The sequence below is a fragment of the Phyllobates terribilis genome, unplaced genomic scaffold (assembly GCF_046119375.1).
Source record: "Phyllobates terribilis strain yellow unplaced genomic scaffold, ASM4611937v1 Scaffold_12__6_contigs__length_324123572, whole genome shotgun sequence".
Taxonomy (NCBI): domain Eukaryota; kingdom Metazoa; phylum Chordata; class Amphibia; order Anura; family Dendrobatidae; genus Phyllobates; species Phyllobates terribilis.
Genome location: NW_027362772.1, coordinates 20,921,475 through 20,946,193, shown reverse-complemented (window position 1 = coordinate 20,946,193; position 24,719 = coordinate 20,921,475). Strand labels below are relative to the sequence as shown.

Here is a 24,719-nt window from a genome sequence, read left to right as displayed (position 1 = left end):
GATCACTTGCCGTGTCCTCCTGCCCGTACACCCAGAGACTGTCCTGGTCACCTCCTGTGACTACCTGCCTGGTCGCCACCCGCTCCCTTACAAGGACCGCCCCCTTGTATTGTAGCCCAGAGGTTCCGCCTCCCAGACCCATTACAATTTGCAGTAGACACTGTATAATTGTCATCTCTGGACAAACACTACAGCAGAGGGCATGGGAGAAGGGGCTAATATTCTGTTAATATGTCCCTGACATTAATATTTTCCTGCCATGTGACATCACTGTGTGCATTATCCCTGTACTGTGACATCACTGTGTGCATTATCCCTGTACTGTGACATCACTGTGTGCATTACCCCTTTACTGTGACATCACTGTGTGCATTACCCCTTTACTGTGACATCACTGTATGCATTATCCCGGTACTGTGACATCACTGTCTGCATTACCCCTTTACAGTGACATCACTGTGTGCATTAACCCTTTACTGTGACATCACTGTGTGCATTACCCCTTTACTGTGATCTCACTGTGTTCATTATCTCTCTACTGTGACATCAATGTGTACATTATCCTTGTACTGTGACATCACTGTGTGCATTACCCCCTTTTCTGTGACATCACTGTGTTTATTATCCCTATACTGTGACATCACTGTGTGTATTATCCCTGTAATGTGACATCACTGTGTGCATGATGCCTGTACTGTGACCTCACTGTGTGCATTATACCTGTACTTTGACATCGATATGTTCATTATCTCTGTACTGTGAAATCACTGTGTTTATTATCCCTATACTGTGACATCACTGTGTGCATTATCCCAGTACTGTGACATCACTGTGTGCATTACCCCCTTTTCTGTGACATCAATGTGTGTATTATCCCTGTAATGTGACCTCACTGTGTGCATTATCCCTGTACTGTGACATCACTGTGTTCATTATCTCTCTACTGTGACATCGCTGTGTGTATTATCCCTGTACTGTGATCTCACTGTGTATTATCCCTGTACTGTGACATCACTGTGTGCATTATCCCTGTACTGTGACTTCACTGTGTTCATTAGCTCTCTACTGTGACATCACTGTGTGCATTATCCCTGTACTGTGACATCACTGTGTGTATTATCCCTGTAATGTGACATCACTGTGTGCATGATCCCTGTACTGTTTCATCACTGTGTGCATTATCCCTGTACTGTAACATCACTGTGTGTATTATCTCTGTACTGTGACTTCACTTTGGGTATTATTACTGTACTGTGACATCACTGTGTGTATTATCCCTGTACTGTGACATCACTCTGTGTATTATCCCTGTACTGTGACATTACTGTGTGTATTATCCCTGCACTGTGACATCACTGTGTTTATTATCCCTGTACTGTGACATCACTGTGTGTATTATGCCTGTACAGTGACATCACTGTGTGTATTATCCCTGTACTGTGACATGACTACATGACTGTGCGCATTACTCCTGTGCTGCTCAAGGTGTCATGTTGGAGTCGGGCCGTAGACCAGGTTTTGTTATAGTGGTCCCATGGGTATTTGCTACGCCCCTGTCTTTGTTTTGAGGTCTAAGGAAGTCATCTATTCTCACAGCTCTCATGGACTTCGGAGGTTGTTTCCTTCACGTGGCTCCCTTAATGGATTAGGTCCCTTCTTTCGGTCATGGGATTGGAGTCCTCACCAGATTCTTAGTCCTGGGACCTCCACCAACCTGATCTCTATTCTTCACTGCCGAATCTTCCATTGTTCATAAATGATCCAAGTAGAAAAAAGTTCTTGCCACTTTCAAGTTTAGAGGAGAAGATCAACGGCAGATTGGGGACGATTTCTTTGGGTGATTATTAAGGCGAGAGATGCAATATCCACGTTTCAACCGAGGATGAGGTGTAACCAGTTGATTATCACTTCCCGCTTTCGATCATTTTTGCTGCTTCACTTTACATTATGATTTCATGCTGGAAACTTGTAAACAATCGTGAATAAGTCATGAAGACGAAAACGCAACGGAAGAGCCAAAGATGAAGCTCAGAAATGCATTGAAAGTGCCGGGCGTGGCGACTTTGCTTAAATATGGAGATCTGTATTTGAGTTCTTTCCTTGTATCTCACCTGGTTAACCCTTCAACTGCTGGAATGAAGGTTGACCTTGGTTAACTTGAAATGTGAAAATAGCCTCCTATTCCTAACTCTTGACTCCTTCTAGAAGTCATCGTCTTTCTTGTTTTGGGGTCTATTTACACGAGGTTTTTAGCCAATTTGACCTTGTGAAGGAAATCCCTTCACATTTCTAAACCTTCACCCTTGTAGATGTTATGGTCTTCTTTGTTAGAATCCCCCTGGAAATGAGTCTACAGAAAGGTATCAAGTCAACCTGGTCAACCGTTTCCAAAATTGTCTTTATGAAGACAGTGATTTGGAAATTGGCTCCATCCAGCGCCCCCTATCCTAGGGTCTGGCATGATGGGACCTCTCTACCAAGAATCATACAGTGATGTAATGTCTCAGTGCTGACCATAAAAATGCCTCAGAATTATGGGGTCCCACTTAATTTATAACGACAATTTGCCATTTTTGAGGACATCATAAGTGGAACTTGACCCTAATTTATAAACCAGGCACCAATCGTCTCTTACCAGTATCCTCCCAGTTATTGCTGACTACAGAGAGCAGAGTGTTAAGAGTTAAGATGATCCATTACCAGGAGCAGAGTCCGGACCACGGCTCCTCACTTACATTAGTAGATGATTGTGTAAAGTGCACTCAGAGCCCCGGGGGCCCGGCCGAGGCCTCAGCACAAGATACAGACTGATATCTCTGCAGAAATTCTCATCCACTCACCCGAAAACATAAGAATGACACATCAGCTCTACAACGTCCCGGCGCCTATAGAGCGAGAAGTAGAGATATAGGAAAGAAGATATAGAACATATAGAATATGGAACGTTCTCTACTGATACAGAAGAAATATGGATTGTAAATAAGCCTGGAGCTAAATATTCATCTATTATTATATATTATCTATTTATCTATCTATCTATCTATCTATCCATCCATCTATCTATCTATCTATCTATTATCTATCTATTATCTATTTATCTATCTATTATCTATCTATTATCTATTATCTATCTATCATGTACAGTGGGTACGGAAAATATTCAGACCCCTTTAAATTTTTCACTCTTCGTTTCATTGCAGCCATTTGGTAAATTCTAAAAAGTTAATTTTTTTCTCATTAAAGTACACTCTGCACCCCATCTTGAGTGAAAAAAAAATTGAGAAATCTTTGCAAATTTACTAAAATAGGAAAAACTGAAATATCACATGGTCATAAGTATTCAGACCCTTTGCTCAGACACATGCTGCCCATTTCCTTGTGATCCTCCTTGAGATGATTCTACTCCTTCATTGAAGTCCAGCTGTGTTTAATTAAACTGATAGGACTTGATTTGGAAAGGCACACACCTGTCTATATAAGACCTCACAGCTCACAGTGCATGTCAGACCAAATGAGAATCATGAGCTCAAAGGAACGGCCCAAGGAGCTCAGAGACAGAATTGTGGAAAGGCACAGATCTGACCAAGGTTATATAAGAATTTCTGCATTACTCAAGGTTCCTAAGAGCACAGTGGCCTCCATAATCTTTAAATGGAAGAAGTTTGGGACCACCAGAAGTCTTCCTAGATCTGTCCGTCCAGCCAAACTGAGCAATCGTGGTAGAAGAGCCTTGGTGAGAGAGGTAAAGAAGAACCCCAAGATCATTGTGGCTGATCTCCAGAGATGCAGTAGGGAGATGGGAGAAAGTTCCACAAAGTCAACTATCACTGCAGCCCTCCACCAGTCGGGCCTTTATGGCAGAGTGGCCCGACGGAAGCCTCTCCTCACTGCAAGACATATGAAAGCCCGCATAGAGTATGTTCAAAAACACATGAAGGACTCCCAGACTATGAGAAATAAGATTCTCTGGTCTGATGAGACGAAGTTAGAACTTTTTGGTGATAATTCTAAGCGGTATGTGTGGAGAAAACCAGGCACTGCTCATCACCTGCCCAATACAATCCCAACAGTGAAACATGGTGGTGGCAGCATTTTGCTTTGGGGGTGTTTTTCAACTGCAGGGACAGGACGACTGGTTGCAATTGAAGGAAACATGAATACGGCCAAGTACAGAGATATCCTGGATGAAAACCTCTTCCAGAGTGCTCTGGACCTCAGACTTGGCCGAAGGTTCACCATCCAACAAGACAATGACCTTAAGCACACAGCTAAAATAACAAAGGAGTGGCTTCAGAAGAACTCTGTGACCATTCTTGTCTAGCCCAGCCAGAGCCCTGACCTAAACCCAACTGAGCATCTCTGGAGAGACCTGAAAATGGCTATCCACCAACATTCACCATCCATCCTGACGGAACTGGAGAGGATCTGCAAGGAAGAATGGCAGAGGATCCCCAAATCCAGGTGTCAAAAGCTTGTTGCATCATTCCTAAGAAGACTCATGGCTGTACTAGCTCAAAAGGGTGCTTCTACTCAATACTGAGCAAAGGGTCTGAATATACTATATTATACTGTATATACTATACAGGACCTTAGGTTTCCATGGTTAGGACCACTAGCAGCTAGCTAACTAACTGTCATTTTATCAGTGGACGTAACCATGGATACCTAAGGTCCTGCAATGCCTGCACATGAGGAAAGAGACAAAGCGAATCAAAAATACTATATTACATTTCTAATTGGAGGTATTTGCTAATATTATTATTACACCTACTACATATTGGGATAGGATCTTGGAGATGGGAATACCCCTTTAAAGCTGATGTCACTGAAATGACTTAGAGCTTAGTGGAGGGAGATACTCCTTTTAGAAAAATGGACCGAACCACAACAATCTGTGTGTTCCAGGACTGACAAATGGCAAAAACCCAAACTCTGATTTTTATTAGATCAGGGTTATACCCATATACCTCCCCTTGCTGAATCATAGAATCATAGAATGGTAGAGTTGGAAGGGACCTCCTGGGTCATCTGGTCCAACCCCCTGCTCAAAGCAGGATTCACTAGATCATCTCAGACAGATGTCTGTCCAGCCTCTGTTTGAAGACGTCCATTGAAGGGGAACTCACCACCTCTCGTGGCAGCCTGTTCCACTCATTAATCACCCTAACTGTCAAAAAGTTTTTTCTAATATCTAATCTGTGTCTCCTCCCATTTAGTTTCATCCCATTGCTTCTAGTCTTTCCTTGTGCAAATGAGAATAAAGATGATCCTTCTACAATGTGACAGCCCTTGACATATTTGTAGACAGCTATTAAGTCTCCTCTCAGTCTTCTTTTTTGCAAGCTAAACATTCCCAAATCCTGCAACCGTTCCTCATAGGACATGGTTTGCAGACCAGTCACCATTCTGGTCGCTCTTCTCTGAACTTGCTCCAGTTTGTCTATGTCTTTTTTAAAATGTGGTGCCCAAAACTGTACACAGTATTCCAGATGAGGTCTGACCAAAGAGGAGTAAAGACCGATAATGACTTCACGTGATCTAGACTGTATGCTTCTGTTAATACATCCCAGAATTGTATTTGCCTTTTTTGCTGCTGCATCACACTGTTGACTCATGTTCAGTCTATGATCTATTAGTATACCTAAGTCTTTTTCACATGTACTGTTGCTTAGCTCTATTCCTCCCATTCTGTATATGCTTTTTTCATTTTTATTGCCCAGATGTAGTACTTTGCATTTTTCCCTGTTAAAAACCATTCTGTTGGTTGCTGCCCACTGCTCCAGTTTATTTAGGTCTTTTTGAATCCTCTCTCTCTCTTCTCTAGTATTAGCTATCCCTCCTAGCTTTGTGTCATCAGCAAATTTAATCAGTTTACCCTCAATTCCTTCATCTAAATCATTGATAAAGATGTTGAACAATACAGGTCCCAGGACGGAGCCCTGTGGTACCCCACTTGAGACATTCATCCAGCTGGATGTGAAGCCATTTACAACCACCCTTTGAGTCCGATCACTAAGCCAGTTATGAATCCACCTAACAGTTGCCTGGTCCATTGCATACTTGGTCATTTTTTCAATAAGGATGATGTGAGATACTTTGTCAAATGCTTTGCTGAAGTCAAGATATACTATATCTACAGCATTTCCCTGATCCACCCAGTCAGTGATTCTGTCATAGAAGGAAATTAAGTTAGTCTGACATGACTTGTTAGTTACAAACCCATGCTGACTCTGGTTAATCACTTCATTCTTATCCATGTACTTACATACATGTTGTTTAATAATTTGTTCAAAGATCTTTCCTGGTATAGAAGTCAGACTCACCGGCCTATAGTTCCCTGGGTCCACCTTCTTCCCCTTTTTGAAGATAGAAACAACATTTGCTCTTCTCCAGTCTTCTGGGACTTCTCCTGTTCTCCAAGAATTTTCAAAGATTATGGAGAGTGGTTCTAAAATTTCTTCTACAATCTCCTTCAGTACTCTGGGGTGTAATTCATCTGGACCTGGAGACTTGAACTCATTTATGTTAGCTAAATATTCCCTCACAATCTTTCTGTTTACTGATAACTTGGATTCCTCTATTCCTTTAAAAGGACAGTGAAGATCAGTTGATGTTACATTTTCTTTCTGAGAGAAAACAGATGCAAAATAGGAATTAAAAAGTTCGGCCTTCTCAACATCCTCTCTTACCATTTCTCCATTTTCATCCTGTAAAAATCCTATAGCATCTTTGACTTTTCTTTTACTTTTGACATACCCCCAAAATCCTTTTTTATTGCTTTTGACATCTCTTGCAAGCCTTAATTCATTGTCAGCTTTAGCTAACCTGATACGTGCCCTGCAGGATCTGCAGACTGCATTATAATCTTCTTTAGATATGCCTCCCTCTTTCCATTTAATAAACATTTCTTTCTTTCTTTTTAGCATGTGTTTAAGTTCTGTGTTCATCCATCCTGGTTTCCTTAAATGCTTCCCATTCTTCCTACTTTTCGGGATTGTTAACGATTGTGTTTTGAGAATCTCATTTTTAAAAATTTCCCATCCTTCCTGGACATTTTTGTCCTTAAGGACATCCAGCCATTGGATCCCTCCTATTCTCTTTCTGAGTCTCTTAAAATCTGCCTTTCTAAAATCTAACCTTGAAGTTTGAGTCTTCACATGTCTTCCTCCTCTAGTTATCCAAAATTCTATAATAGCATGATCGCTGCCTCCTAGGGTCCCAGCCACCTTTACCTCCTCAACCATTTCCTCCCTGTTTATAAGAATTAGATCCAAAGTAGCAGATCCCCTTGTTTTCTCCCCTACCTTTTGGAAGATAAAGTTGTCAGCAAGAGAGGATAAGAATTTGCTTGACCTGTTAGTTTTACTTGAGAGAGATTCCCAACAAATGTCTGGATAGTTGAAATCTCCCATGACCACTACGTCATATTTTTTGGAGAACTTGGTCATTTGATACATAAAGAGTTCATCCATATCTTCAGCTTGCCCAGGTGGCCTGTAGTAAATGCCTACAATGGTGTCCTTTCCGTTGTTCTCTCCTTGTATTCTTACCCAAACAGTTTCCACAGAACTCCCAGTCTCTGAAGCTTCAATCTCTGTGCAGATATACGCTTTTCTAACATACAATGCAACACCTCCTCCTCGTTTATCAAGTCTGTTTCTTGCAAATAAGTTGTATCCTTTTAGCCTTTTATTCCAATCATGTGTATCGTCCCACCAAGTTTCAGTGATTCCAATGACATCATATTCCTTTTCCTGCATTAGTAGTTCCAATTCTCCTTGTTTGTTGCCCATGCTTTGTGCATTTGTATAAAAACATTTTAGTTTGTGATTGGTTTCTCTTCCTCCCATATTTTTATTATTTAGATTTTTTTGTCTTTGTTCTTCTTTTCCACTTCCAGTAGCAGAGATCTCAATAGTATTTGTCAGCTGTATGGCTTTTTCTGGCCTTTTGCTTCCCTTCCCACATTGTTCTAGTTTAAAGCTCTTCTGATGAGTGTAGCAAGGCGACTTCCAAATACATGTTTTCCAGTCTTCGTAAGGTGCACCCCATCTCTAGCAAGTAGTCCATCGTATAGGTAATTCATTCCGTGATCCAGAAATCCAAATCCTTGTTGACGGCACCATCGACGTAGCCAGTTGTTCACCTGTAGAATCTTATTCCACCTCATTGTTCCATGGCCATCCACTGGGAGGATGGATGAGAAGACCACCTGCGCTCCCAATTCTTTCACTTTCTTGCCTAAGTCTTCAAAGTCACTGCAGATGGTTTCCAGGTCCTTTCTTGCGGTGTCATTTGTCCCCACATGTATTAGCAGGAATGGGTAGTGATCTGTAGGTCTGAAGAGTCTTGATATCCTGTCAGACACATCTTTAATTTTTGCTCCTGGAAGACAGCACATTTCTCTTGAGGTTATGTCTGGTCTGCAGATAGCGGCCTCTGTTCCTCTTAACAGGGAATCCCCCATGACCACCACTCTCCGTTTTTTCTTCACAACATTCTTCTTTCTCCATCCAGGAGGATTCTGAGGGCTTACAAGGTTATTCATTGCTGGCAAAGTCTTATCTTGCTGTATTTCTTCATGGTTCTCCTGTGTGAGAGCCTGGTACTGGTTCCTGAGCAGTATGGGTGCTGACTGCCTCTCGATCCTCCTGCTTCTGTGGGTCACATGCTTCCATTCCTCTGTTTCGTCAGGTGCAGTTCGAATTTCTTCTCTTTCTGAATCATGAAGAGATAATTCTGCTCTGTCTAAGAACTCTTCACCTTCCTTAATGATTTTCAAGGTAGTTAACCTCTCTTCTAGATTTCGCAACTTTTCCTCCAACAGGGACACAAGCTTGCATTTCTGGCATGTGAAGTCTGGCTTTTCCACTGGCAAGTCTGTGAACATGTAGCAGGATATGCAGCTCACCAAATGGCTCCTGGACTCTTCCATGTTCTTATTGTTAATGTTCTGAAAACAGTGAAAAAAGCTTAAAAAAAAGCTTCAAAATGCGCGTGCCGGTAGGCGCGCGGTTTACCGATGTCCTCTTTTCAGCTCCAACAGCCAAAATCCAGTGTTCTTTGAGCTCGCGGAGACTCTTCACTTACCCCAAAATGCAGTGGGAATATGCAAATTATCTCCTCAGGACTCCTCCCCTGGTTTACCGATGTCCTCTTTTCAGCTCCAACAGCCAAAATCCAGTGTTCTTTGAGCTCGCGGAGACTCTTCACTTACCCCAAAATTCAGTGGGAATATGCAAATTATCTCCTCAGGACTCCTCCCCTGGTTTACCGATGTCCTCTTTTCAGCTCCAACAGCCAAAATCCAGTGTTCTTTGAGCTCGCGGAGACTCTTCACTTACCCCAAAATGCAGTGGGAATATGCAAATTATCTCCTCAGGACTCCTCCCCTGAGCTCACATGAGAGTCTGGTCATGGGATGTGTTAGTTCTTTACAAGGTTATGAGATCCCCAACGTTCAGGATTTCTTTGCCCCTGGAGGTCCCAAGCGGGAGATATTTTTGTCATGTTTTCTATCACGATTTTACCTTTCTACAGAGATGAAACATGGCATGGATAACATCATATATCTGAACGATATTTAGTTTGAGGGGTTAGAATGGCCTTATGGTGATGTGAGTGAATGCGTTATGTTAGTCTCTTCCCCACGATGCCGAAAATATATCTCACATAAATATTAAATTGATGCAAGCCCCAATATTTCTCACTGATCACTGGTTCCAGAGTGTCTGAAATAGTGTCACAGGTGTATCAGGTTTGACAGCCAGTCGTTCTGGATACGGCTGTAGAAGGTTGCTCCACTTGGCTTTGCAGACACCTTCTTGATCCTTTCATCTCTGTAGTGTAGTGATATCCTTCTCTCGCTAGGACCCAGCAGTGATCTCCACCTCCTGCTGCTAATTGACACACACTTGCAGGATCTTTAAATACCCTCAGTTTCTCCAGAGAGTTGCTGGCGATAGAGTTAATTCCTCTGTTCAGGTCTGGAATTTCAGCAGTCAGCTAGATTCTCCTTGGAGTTCCTTTGTGGATTGCAGTCGTGATCTCTCTGGTGTCTTCTCAAAGCTAAGTGTATCCCCTTGTCTGTTTCCCTTGTTTGCCTTTAGTTGCAGTGGGGCTGACTAGTGCTCACCCCTCCCCCTCCTTACCTAGGGCCTAGCTCTAGGGTCAGCCAGGGCTAAGGTATCCTGCTTGGCAATAGGTGCGGAACCTATTTAGGGATGATAGGGGAGTCATGGTGTTGTTAGATCTACTTAGGGGGTTTCCACTCCCCCTTTCCCTAGGTGGCTGGGCTTCCCCCCTTTTCCCGTCGCCGTACGCTGGGTTCTTCCCATACTTAGCATAACAGAGCCCTACATTTTTGAGCCTTGAATATCAATGCCCAGAGTGAAATGATTAGTTGTGAAGTTACAGACTTCATATAAGAGCAACTTCTGTACCAGTGACAACCTGACAACACTTCTTATTCTTGTATTTCCTGTCTCTTATTCATCATTAAGGCATCTCAATTATAGTAATCCAATGAAGATAGCGCAAATTCAACCTGCATGGGAGGGGTTAAAAAAATAATCTTTTATATTCACCTCTCCTATGCCCTACTTTGCTGCTCCCTTTCCTGCTTTGACAGACAGTCGTTCTGGATCCTGCTGTAGAAGGTCGCTGCTCTTGGCTTTGCAGACACCTTCTTGATCCTTTCTTCTCTGTAGTGTAGTGGTATCCTTTTCTCGCTAGGACCCAGCAGTGATCTCCACCTTCTGCTGCTAATTGACACACCCTTGCTTGATATTTAAAAACCCTCAGTGTCTCCAGAGAGTCGTCGGTGCTAGAACTATTTTCCACTGCTCAAGCCTGGAGTACTAACTGTTGGCTAGTTTCTTCTTGGAGTTTGTTGGTTGATTGTTGTCGCCTACTCTCTGGTGTCTTCTCAAGCTAAGTGTATCCCCTTGTCTGTTTTCCTTGTTTGTCTTTAGTTGCAGTGGGGGCTGACTAGTGCTCACCCCTTCCCCTCCCTACCTAGGACCTAGCTCTGTGGGCAGTCAGGGATTAGGTTTCCTGCTCGGCGATAGGTGCGGAACCATGTAGGCACTGTAGGGGAGTCAGGGTGTTGTAAGATCTACCTAGGGGTCTCCACTCTCCCTTTCCCTAGTTGTTGGGTTTCCCCCCTTTTCCCATCATTGTACACTTGGTCCTTCCCTTACCTAGCGTGACAGATAGCTCCTTTGAACAGAGGAAGCTTTTGCCTCAGGAATTGTACTTCTCTGCCTCTGAGTATACAAATTCTAGGCTTGTTGGCTGGTTGTCAGCAGATCCCCTATTGTAATTACCTGTTCACGGCAGTAGGTTCCATTTCAATGGAGGTTGAAGTGTCAGCTCTTTCTCACTCCCCCAGTAATAATTAATCTCATATGTTCAATGTGAGGTTGATATGTCCTCTCTCCGGAGATGTCTTTATGGATTTTACAAACTTTCCCTGTGACATAGACTATGTAGACAGTAACGTAACGTTGTCTTCTTTCTACCTAGCGTACACCTGCTGGTCCGGCTGCGTAGAGGTCGATCCGGAGACGGAGGCCGTCGCTGGGAAAGAATTTAAGATCCGATGTATTTCCTGCAAGAAGCGAGGAGAGACGGTGGCCAAAACCTTCACCGAGTGGTATTTTAAACAAGAAGGACTAGAGAAATTTGATCTGGTGAGTAATCAGTATAAACAGAGGGATACACAGATGGGGGGTACAAGGGGCGAAAATGGCAGGGGGAGCATGGAGACGGATATTGTAACTGTACAACATAGATCATGCTGGTATAACCTGGGCATCTCCTGTATATAATTATATATGTACAGCTGCTATAACCTGGGCATCTCCTGTATATAATTATATATGTTAGACTGGTATAACCTGGGCATCTCCTGTATATGATTATATATGTCCAGCTGGTATAACCTGGGTATCTCCTGTATATAATTATATATGTACAGCTGGTATAACCTGGGTATCTTCCTTATATAATTATATAGGTACAGCTGGTATAACCTGGGCATCTCCCATCTATAATTATATATGTTCTGCTGGAATAACCGGGGCATCTCCTGTATATAATGATATTTGCACCGCTGGTATTACCTGGGCATCTCCTGTAAAAAATTATATATGTGAGGCTGGTATAACCTGGGCATCTCCTGTATATAATTATATATGTACAGCTGGTATAACCTGGGCATCTCCTGTATATAATTATATATGTACAGCCGGTATAACCTGGGCATCTCCTGTATATAATTATATATGTACAGCTAGTATAACCTGGGCATCTCCTGTATATAATTATATATGTACAGCTGGTATAACCTGGGTATCTTCCGTATATAATTATATATTTACAGCTGGTATAACCTGGGCATCTCCCATATATAATTATATATATCCCGCTGGTATAACCGGGGCATCTCCTGTATATAATGATATTTGCACCGCTGGTATAACCTGGGCATCTCCTGTATATAATTAATTATATATGTACAGCTGGTATAACCTGGGCATCTCCTGTATATAATTATATATGTCCCGCTGGTATAACCGGGGCATCTCCTGTATATAATGATATTTGCACCGCTGGTATAACCTGGGCATCTCCTGTATATAATTATATATGTACAGCTGGTGTAACCTGGGCATCTCCTGTATATAATTATATATGTACAGCTGGTATAACCTGGGCATCTCTTGTATATAATTATATATGTACAGCTGGTATAAACTGGGCATCTCCTGTATATAATTATATATGTACAGCTAGTATAACCTGGGCATCTCCTGTATATAATTATATATGTACAGCTGGTATAACCTGGGCATCTCCTGTATATAATTATATATGTACAGCCGGTATAACCTGAGCATCTCCTGTATATAATTATATATGTACAGCTAGTATAACCTGGGCATCTCCTGTATATAATTATATATGTACAGCTGGTATAACCTGGGCATCTCCTGTATATAATTATATATGTACAGCTGGTATAACCTGGGCATCTCCTGTATATAATTATATATGTACAGCTGGTATAAGCTTATCATCTCCTCTATATAATTATATATGTACAGCTGGTATAACCTGAGCATCTCCTGTATATAATTATATATGTACAGCTGGTATAACCTGGGAATCTCCTGTATATAATTATATATGTACAGCTGGTATAACCTGGCCATCTCCTGTATATAATTATATAGGTACAGCTGGTATAACCTGGGCATCTCCTGTATATAATTATATAGGTACAGCTGGTATAACCTGGGCATCTCCTGTATATAATTATATATGTACAGCTGGTATAACCTGATCATCTCCTGTATATAATTATATATGTACAGCTGGTATAACCTGGGCATCTCCTGTATATAATTATATATGTACAGCTGGTATAACCTGGGCATCTCCTGTATATAATTATATATGTACAGATAGTATAACCTGGCCATCTCCTGTATATAATTATATATGTACAGCTGGTATAACCTGGGCTTCTCCTGTATATAATTATATATGTACAGCTGGTATAACCTGGGCATCTCCTGTATATAATTATATATGTACAGCTTGTATAACCTGATCATCTCCTGTATATAATTATATATGTACAGCCGGTGTAACCTGGGCATTTCCTGTATATAATTATATATGTACAGCTGGTATAACCTGGGCATCTCCTGTATATAATTATATATAGTACAGACTAAAAGTTTGGACACACCTTCTCATTTAAAGATTTTTCTGTATTTTCATGACTTTGAAAATTGTACATTCACACTGAAGGCATCAAAACTATGAATCAACACATGTAGAATTATATACTTAACAAAAAAGTGTGAAACAACTGAAAATATGTCTTATATTCTAGGTTCTTCAAAGTAGCCACCTTTTGCTTTGATGACTGCTTTGCACACTCTTGGCATTCTCTTGATGAGCTTCAAGAGGTAGTCACCGGAAATGGTTTTCATTTCACAGGTCTGCCCTGTCAGGTTTAATAAGTGGGATTTCTTGCCTTATAAATGGGGTTGGGACCATCAGTTGTGTTGTGCAGAAGTCTGGTGGATACACAGCTGATAGTCCTACTGAATAGACTGTTAGCTGCTTTTTTCTTGCCATAATGCAAATTCTAAGTAAAGAAAAACGAGTGGCCATCATTACTTTAAGAAATGAAGGTCAGTCAGTCCGAAAAATTGGGCAAACTTTGAAAGTGTCCCCAAGTGCAGTTGCAAAAACCATCAAGCGCTACAAAGAAACTGGCTCACATGAGGACCGCCCCAGGAAAGGAAGACCAAGAGTCACCTCTGCTTCTGAGGATAAGTTTATCTGAGTCACCAGCCTCCGAAATCACAGGTTAACAGCAGCTCAGATTAGAGACCAGGTCAATGCCACACAGAGTTCTAGCAGCAGACACATCTCTTCAACAACTGTTAAGAGGAGACTTTGTGCAGCAGGCCTTCATGGTAAAATAGCTGCTAGGAAACCACTCCTAAGGACAGGCAACAAGCAGAAGAGACTTGTTTGGGCTAAAGAACACAATGGACATTAGACCAGTGGAAATCTGTGCTTTGGTCTGATGAGTCCAAATTTGAGATCTTTGGTTCCAACCACGGTGTCTTTGTGCGACGCAGAAAAGGTGAACGGATGGACTCTACATGCCTGGTTCCCACCGTGAAGCATGGAGGAGTAGGTGTGATGGTGCGGGGGTGCTTTGCTGGTGACACTGTTGGGGATTTATTCAAAATTCAAGGCATGCTGAACCAGCATGGCTACCACAGCATCTTGCAGCGGCATGCTATTCCATCCGGTTTGCGTTTAGTTGGACCATCATTTATTTTTCAACAGGACAATGACCCCAAACACACCTCCAGGCTGTGTAAGGGCTATTTGACTGAGAAGGAGAGTGATGGGGTGCTACGCCAGATGACCTGGCCTCCACAGTCACCAGACCTGAACCCAATCGAGATGGTTTGGGGTGAGCTGGACCGCAGAGTGAAGGCAAAAGGGCCAACAAGTGCTAAGCATCTCTGGGAACTCCTTCAAGATTGTTGGAAGACCATTTCCGGTGACTACCTCTTGAAGCTCATCAAGAGAATGCCAAGAGTGTGCAAAGCAGTCATCAAAGCAAAAAGTGGCTACTTTGAAGAACCTAGAATATAAGACATATTTTCAGTTGTTTCACACTTTTTTGTTAAGTATATAATTCCACATGTGTTAATTCATAGTTTTGATGCCTTCAGTGTGAATGTACAATTTTCATAGTCATGAAAATACAGAAAAATCTTTAAATGAGAAGGTGGGTCCAAACTTTTGGTCTGTACTGTATGTACAGCTGGTATAACCTGGGCATCTCCTGTATATAATTATATATGTCCCGCTGGTATAACCGGGGCATCTCCTGTATATAATGATATTTGCACCGCTGGTATAACCTGGGCATCTCCTGTATATAATTATATATGTACAGCTGGTGTAACCTGGGCATCTTCTGTATATAATTATATATGTACAGCTGGTATAACCTGGGCATCTCTTGTATATAATTATATATGTACAGCTGGTATAACCTGGGCATCTCCTGTATATAATTATATATGTACAGCTAGTATAACCTGGGCATCTCCTGTATATAATTATATATGTACAGCTGGTATAACCTGGGCATCTCCTGTATATAATTATATATGTACAGCCGGTATAACCTGGGCATCTCCTGTATATAATTATATATGTACAGCTAGTATAACCTGGGTATCTCCTGTATATAATTATATATGTACAGCTGGTATAACCTGGGCATCTCCTGTATATAATTATATATGTACAGCTGGTATAACCTGGGCATCTCCTGTATATAATTATATATGTACAGCTGGTATAAGCTTATCATCTCCTGTATATAATTATATATGTACAGCTGGTATAACCTGAGCATCTCCTGTATATAATTATATATGTACAGCTGGTATAACCTGGGAATCTCCTGTATATAATTATATATGTACAGCTGGTATAACCTGGCCATCTCCTGTATATAATTATATAGGTACAGCTGGTATAACCTGGGCATCTCCTGTATATAATTATATATGTACAGCTGGTATAACCTGGGCATCTCCTGTATATAATTATATATGTACAGCTGGTATAACCTGATCATCTCCTGTATATAATTATATATGTACAGCTGGTATAACCTGGGCATCTCCTGTATATAATTATATATGTACAGCCGGTATAACCTGGGCATCTCCTGTATATAATTATATATGTACAGATAGTATAACCTGGCCATCTCCTGTATATAATTATATATGTACAGCTGGTATAACCTGGGCTTCTCCTGTATATAATTATATATGCACAGCTGGTATAACCTGGGCATCTCCTGTATATAATTATATATGCACAACTGGTATAACCTGGGCATCTCCTGTATATAATTATATATGTACAGCTGGTAGAACCTGGGCATCTCCTGTATATAATTATATATGTACAGCTGGTATAACCTGATCATCTCCTGTATATAATTATATATGCACAGCTGGTGTAACCTGGGCATCTCCTGTATATAATTATATATGTACAGCTGGTATAACCTGGGCATCTCCTGTATATAATTATATATGCACAGCTGGTATAACCTGGGCATCTCCTGTATATAATTATATATGCACAGCTGGTATAACCTGGGCATCTCCTGTATATAATTATATATGCACAGCTGGTGTAACCTGGGCATCTCCTGTATATAATTATATATGTACAGCTGGTGTAACCTGGGCATCTCCTGTATATAATTATATATGTACAGCTGGTATAACCTGGGCATCTCCTATATATAATTATATATGTACAGCCGGTATAACCTGGGCATCTCCTGTATATAATTACATATGTACAGCCGGTATAACCTGATCATCTCCTGTATATAATTATATATGTACAGCTGGTATAACCTGGGCATCTCCTCTATATAATTATATATAGTACAGACTAAAAGTTTGGACACACCTTCTCATTTAAAGATTTTTCTGTATTTTCATGACTTTGAAAATTGTACATTCACACTGAAGGCATCAAAACTATGAATTAACACATGTGGAATTATATACTTAACAAAAAAGTGTGAAACAACGGAAAATATGTCTTATATTCTAGGTTCTTCAAAGAAGCCACCTTTTGCTTTGATGACTGCTTTGCACACTCTTGGAATTCTCTTGATGAGCTTCAAGAGGTAGTCACCGGAAATGGTTTTCACTTCACAGGTCTGCCCTGTCAGGTTTAATAAGTGGGATTTCTTGCCTTATAAATGGGGTTGGGACCATCAGTTGTGTTGTGCAGAAGTCTGGTGGATACACAGCTGATAGTCCTACTGAATAGACTGTTAGCTGCTTTTTTCTTGCCATAATGCAAATTCTAAGTAAAGAAAAACGAGTGGCCATCATTACTTTAAGAAATGAAGGTCAGTCAGTCCGAAAAATTGGGCAAACTTTGATAGTGTCCCCAAGTGCAGTTGCAAAAACCATCAAGCACTACAAGGAACTGGCTCACATGAGGACCGCCCCAGGAAAGGAAGACCAAGAGTCACCTCTGCTTCTGAGGATAAGTTTATCCGAGTCACCAACCTCAGAAATCACAGGTTAACAGCAGCTCAGATTAGAGACCAGGTCAATGCCACACAGAGTTCTAGCAGCAGACACATCTCTTCAACAACTGTTAAGAGGAGACTTTGTGCAGCAGGCCTTCATGGTAAAATAGCTGCTAGGAAACCACTGCTAAGGACAGGCAACAAGCAGAAGAGACTTGTTTGGGCTAAAGAACACAAGGAATGGACATTAGACCAGTGGAAATCTGTGCTTTGGTCTGATGAGTCCAAATTTGAGATCTTTGGTTCCAACCACGGTGTCTTTGTGCGACGCAGAAAAGGTGAACGGATGGACTCTACATGCCTGGTTCCCACCGTGAAGCATGGAGGAGGAGGTGTGATGATGTGGGGGTGCTTTGCTGGTGACACTGTTGGGGATTTATTCAAAATTGAAGGCATAATGAACCAGCATGGCTACCACAGCATCTTGCAGCGGCATGCTATTCCATCCGGTTTGCGTTTAGTTGGATCATCATTTATTTTTCAACAGGACAATGACCCCAAACACCTCCAGGCTGTGTAAGGGCTATTTGACCAAGAAGGAGAGTGATGGGGGCTACGCCAGATGACCTGGCCTCCACAGTCACCAGACCTGAACCCAATCGAGATGGTTTGGGGTGAGCTGGACCGCAGAGTGAAGGCAAAAGGGCCAACAAGTGCTAAGCATCTCTGGGAACTCCTTCAAGATTGTTGGAAGACCATTTCCGGTGATTACCTCTTGAAGCTCATCAAGAGAATGCCAAGAGTGTGCAAAGCAGTCATCAAAGCTAAAGGTGGCTACTTTGAAGAACCTAGAATATAAGACATATTTTCAGTTGTTTCACACTTTTTTGTTAAGTATATAATTCCACATGTGTTAATTCATAGTTTTGATGCCTTCAGTGTAATGTACAATTTTCATAGTCATGAAAATACAGAAAAATCTTTAAATGAGAAGGTGGGTCCAAACTTTTGGTCTGTACTGTATGTACAGCTGGTATAACCTGGGCATCTCCTGTATATAATTATATATGTACAGCTGCTATAACCTGGGCATCTCCTGTATATAATTATATATGTACAGCCGGTATAACCTGGGCATCTCCTGTATATAATGATATATGTACAGCTTGTATAACCTGATCATCTCCTGTATATAATTATATATGTACAGCCGGTATAACCTGGGCATCTCCTGTATATAATGATATATGTACAGCTGGTATAACCTGGGCATCTCCTGTATATAATTATATATGTACAGCTGGTATAACCTGGGCATCTCCTGTATATAATGATATATGTACAGCTGGTATAACCTGGGCATCTCCTGTATATAATTATATATGCACAGCTGGTATAACCTGGGCATCTCCTGTATATAATTATATATGCACAGCTGGTATAACCTGGGCATCTCCTGTATATAATTATATATGTACAGCTGGTATAACCTGGGCATCTCCTGTATATAATTATATATGTACAGCTGGTATAACCTGATCATCTCCTGTATATAATTATATATGCACAGCTGATGTAACCTGGGCATCTCCTGTATATAATTATATATGTACAGCTGGTATAACCTGGGCATCTCCTGTATATAATTATATATGCACAGCTGGTATAACCTGGGCATCTCCTGTATATAATTATATATGCACAGCTGGTATAACCTGGGCATCTCCTGTATATAATTATATATGCACAGCTGGTGTAACCTGGGCATCTCCTGTATATAATTATATATGTACAGCTGGTGTAACCTGGGCATCTCCTGTATATAATTATATATGTACAGCTGGTATAACCTGGGCATCTCCTGTATATAATTATATATGTACAGCCGGTATAACCTGGGCATCTCCTGTATATAATTACATATGTACAGCCGGTATAACCTGATCATCTCCTGTATATAATTATATATGTACAGCCGGTATAACCTGGGCATCCCCTGTATATAATTATATATGTACAGCTGGTATAACCTGGGCATCTCCTGTATATAATTATATATGCACAGCTGGTATAACCTGGGCATCTCCTGTATATAATTATATATGCACAGCTGGTATAACCTGGGCATCTCCTGTATATAATTGTATATGCACAGCTGGTGTAACCTGGGCATCTCCTGTATATAATTATATATGTACAGCTGGTGTAACCTGGGCATCTCCTGTATATAATTATATATGTACAGCTGGTATAACCTGGGCATCTCCTGTATATAATTATATATGTACAGCTGGTATAACCTGGGCATCTCCTGTATATAATTATATATGTACAGCTGGTATAACCTGGGCATCTCCTGTATATAATTATATATGTACAGCTGGTATAAGCTGGGCATCTCCTGTATATAATTATATATATACAGCTGGTATAACCTGGGCATCTCCTGTATATAATTATATATGTACAGCTGGTATAACCTGGGCATCTCCTGTATATAATTATATATGTACAGCTGGTATAACCTGGGCATCTCCTGTATATAATTATATATGTACAGCTGGTATAACCTGGGCATCTCCTGTATATAATTATATAGGTACAGCTGGTATAACCTGGGCATTTCCTGTATATAATTATATAGGTACAGCTGGTATAACCTGGGCATTTCCTGTATATAATTATATAGGTACAGCTGGTATACCCTGGGCATCTCCTGTATATAATTATATAGGTACAGCTGGTGTAACCTGGGCATCTCCTGTATATAATGATATATGCACAGCTGGTGTAACCTGGGCATCTCCTGTATATAATTATATAGGTACAGCTGGTGTAACCTGGGCATCTCCTGTATATAATTATATATGTACAGCTGGTATAACCTGGGCATCTCCTGTATATAATTATATATGTACAGCTGGTATAACCTGGGCATCTCCTGTATATAATTATATATGTACAGCTGGTATAACCTGGGCATCTCCTGTATATAATTATATATGTACAGCTGGTATAACCTGGGCATCTCCTGTATATAATTATATATGTACAGCTGGTATAACCTGGGTATCTCCTGTATATAATTATATATGTACAGCTGGTATAACCTGGGTATCTCCTGTATATAATTATATATGTACAGTTGGTATAACCTGGGTATCTCCTGTATATAATTATATATGTACAGCTGATATAACCTGGGCATCTCCTGTATATAATTATATATGTACAGCTGGTATAACCTGGGCATCTCCTGTATATAATTATATATGTACAGCTGGTATAACCTGGGCATCTCCTGTATATAATTATATAGGTACAGCTGGTCTAACCTGGGCATCTCCTGTATATAATTATATATGTACAGCTGGTATAACCTGGGCATCTCCTGTATATAATTATATAGGTACAGCTGGTATACCCTGGGCACCAGCTGGTATAAGTTGTACATCTTCTGGTATATAGTGCTGGTATAACCTGGGCGCAGTCTGGTAGATCATCGTTGGCTTCTGTTGTCTCCTTTCTGCAGTAATTCAGACTTCAAAGTTGTGTCTTCTGCACTTGTCGGAATTTGGAGATGTCAGAGATATAAATATTCATCCACTTTGTGTATTTTTAACTTTCCTGCTTTGTTTACTGTAAATCTTCTCTTGTTTTGATGAGTTTTGTATATAAAGGATCCTGTGATAGAAATCCTCCTCCTCCTCCTTCTCCTCCTCCTCCTTCTGTGTCAGTTGCCATCACTGCTCCTGGGAAATCTGGGTGACAGCCTTTATAGTGGACAAGAAGGATGTCTCTTTCAGACAAGCTCAGACTAATACAGTACAGTTCCATTGGAGTCACTGTATAGTCTGATGGAGCAGAGCTGCACTGTAAAGCATGACCTGAGGCATGACTTTGTTTTAAAACTCACTCAGACTGGGGAACAACAGCGTGGCTCAGTAGGGGTCACTATGTGGCCTAATGGAGCAGAGCTGCACTGTAAAGCATGACTTGAAGGTCTAACTAATGGAGCAGAGCTGCACTGTAAAGCATGGCTTGAAATCTTAATGGAGCAGAGCTGCACTGTAAAGCATGTCTTGAAGTCCTAATGGAGCAGAGCTGCACTATAAAGCATGGCTTAAAGGCAGGTTGGTGCTTTAAGATCATCTCATACTGGAAATCGCCAGTGCACACCGAGATGGAAATTCGGTCAAATAGTGCTGAGTGTGGGTGCAAGGGATGTCTCCTTGCCCATATACAGCCCTGTTTTGGCATAAATGGTACATCTGAAAAATTGCTATCTAAAAAGCCACCACTAGAGGGTGTTATTATTGCTGAACCCCACCTGATGCTGTCTCTGAAGAAGACCCTGAGATCAGAAAACACAAACAGAAGGGTACCTGTATGTGGGTCCTCATAATGCAGCCCCTTATGTCTGTAATAGAAGCTGTTTTGTAGGTGTAGTGGCCCCCTGACTTCTGGGGCCCTTGCATGGTGGGTACAGGCAGAAGAGGCCCCTGTGCAAGAAGATTTTATGCAGTCCAATAGTTGATCACAATGCATAATTCCACCTGCTTTGTGGATGTGGCCCTCATGTGGCACAAGTTGCACCAATGGTTGAGCTCTGTGGATACTTTGCGCAGGGGGTCCTGGGTGCTCTCACTCCATGACGTTCCTTTTGTCTTCCCTGCCCAGATCCTCACCTACCAGTACCCGCAGACGATAGTGGATGACGAACGCTTCGTAGGGCGTCTGAAGTGGAACGGGAGCAGTCACTCGGAGGACTTGCAGGACATGTCCGTGGTCATCTCCAACGTGACCTTCGATCACGCGGGGACCTACATGTGCAGCGTCAACCGCACGCTGATCTTTGAAAGCCATGAATACAACACCAATGTCACCAAATTCATGGACATTACAGTGGTGAGCAAAGGTGAGTGACGAAACTAACAAGGTACACAAAGAGTTTTTGGAGACAATCAAAAACCAGGAGTAGCTGATGGCTCTGGTGTTCTATTTATGTACTGATAATAATTTTGGTTCCATATTTATGTACTGATGATGATTTTGGTTTCGTATTCATGTACTAATGATGGTTCTGGTGATGAATGTGATGAATTGATTGATAAGATTCCGTCTTCCGCTGCAGGTAACAGGGATGTCGCGTCCATAGTGTCAGAGATCATGATGTACGTCCTCATCGTAGTGCTCACAATATGGCTGGTGGCCGAAATGATCTACTGTTATCGGAAGATTGCTGCGGCCGGGGAGGAGCAAGTGCTGGAAAACGCGTGAGTGCGAGCACGGGAAACTCTGAGACTAAATGTAGTATATATCTGATATATATTAACTACCAGACAGGACCCCAAGGCTGAGACGTAAGGGTAATATTTCCCATTAATGGCAGCATGGTGGCTCAGTGGTTAGCCGTGCAGCCTTGCAGCGCTGGGACCCTGGGCTAAAATCCCACCAAAGACAACGTCTGCAAGGAGTTTGTATGTTCTCCCCGTGTTTGTGTGTGTTTCCTCCGGGTTCTCCGTTTTCCTCCCACACTCCAAAGGCATACTGATGGGGAATTTAGATTGTGAGCCCCAATTGGGACAGTGCCGATGTTGTCTGTGAAGTGCTGTGGAATTATTGGCACTATATAAATGAGTAAAATAAATATATATTGTCCCAGGTACAAGATTGCTAGAAAGTCAGATTATTTATCATTCATCATATAGACACCAGAAGAACCCTATAAATTTGTTAATATGTATTGCCATCTAGTGGTAAAACTGAGTATTGCCTCAAAAAGAAGAGCATAATAGATTTGTTAATATGTATCGCCATCTACTGGTAAGATTGAGTATTGAACCATAGAATTATTACCATGTATCGCCATATAGTGGTAATACTGAGTATTACCTCAAAAAGTGAAAATTTACAGTTTAGGAAAGAGGGGGAAAAAAATAGATATATATAGATATCTAGATATATCTATATACACTGTGTGCAGAATTATTAGGCAAGTTGTATTTTAGAGGATTATTTTTATTATTGATCAACAACTATGTTCTCAATCAACCGAAAAGACTCATAAATATGCAAGCTTAATATTTTTGGAAGTTGGAGTGTTTTTTTTTTTAGATTTGGCTATCTTAGGAGGATATCTGTTTGTGCAGGTAACTATTACTGTGCAGAATTATTAGGCAACTTAATAAAAACCAAATATAATCCCATCTCACTTGTTTATTTTCACCAGGTAAACCAATATCAGTGCACAAAATTTAGAAATAAACATTTCTGACATGCAAAAACAAAAACCAAAAAAATTAGTGATCAATATATCCACCTTTCTTTATGATGACACTCAACAGCCTTCCATCCATAGATTCTGTCAGTTGCTTGATCTGTTTTCGATCAACATTGCGTGTAGCAGCCACCACAGCCTCCCAGACACTGTTCCCAGAGGTGTACTGTTTTCCCTCCCTGTAGATCTCACATTTTATGATGGACCACAGGTTCTCTATGGGGTTCAGATCAGATGAACAAGGGGGCCATGTCATTATTTTTTCTTCTTTTAGACCTTTACTGGCCGCCACGCTGTGGAGTAGTTGGATGCATGTGATGGAGCATTGTCCTGCATGAAAATCATGTTTTTCTGGAACGATACCGACTTCTTCCTGTACCACTGCTTGAAGAAGTTGTCTTCCAGAAACTGGCAGTAGGTCTGGGAGTTGAGCTTCACTCCATCCTCAACCCGAAAAGGTCCCACAAGTTCATCTTTGATGATACCAGCCCATACCAGTACCCCACCTCCACCTTGCTGGCGTCTGAGTCGGAGTGGAGCTCTCTGCCCTTTACTGATCCAGCCTCTGGCCCATCCCTCTGGCCCGTCAAGAGTCACTCTCATTTCATCAGTCCATAAAACCTTGAAAAATCAGTCTTAAGATATTTCTTGACCCATTCTTGACGTTTTATCTTATGTTTCTTGTTCAAAGGTGGTCGTTTTTCAGCCTTCCTTACCTTGGCCATGTCCCTGAGTATCGCACACCTTGTGCTTTTTGATACTCCAGTAACGTTGCAGCTCTGAAATATGGCAAAACTGGTGGCGAATGGC

At 41.3% G+C, this 24,719-nt stretch overlaps 1 protein-coding gene across 1 annotated transcript in view; it reads left to right on the top strand.

Annotated features, from left to right (window-relative positions):
• The window catches only part of SCN1B (sodium voltage-gated channel beta subunit 1), a 73,271-nt gene that overhangs the window by 35,354 nt on the left and 13,198 nt on the right, over positions 1–24,719 (top strand). Inside the window, exons 3-5 of the mRNA XM_073655676.1 lie at positions 11,527–11,693; positions 22,310–22,547; positions 22,764–22,905. Coding sequence (XP_073511777.1) covers positions 11,527–11,693; positions 22,310–22,547; positions 22,764–22,905 — 547 coding nt within the window. The remainder of the gene's footprint in view (positions 1–11,526; positions 11,694–22,309; positions 22,548–22,763; positions 22,906–24,719) is intronic.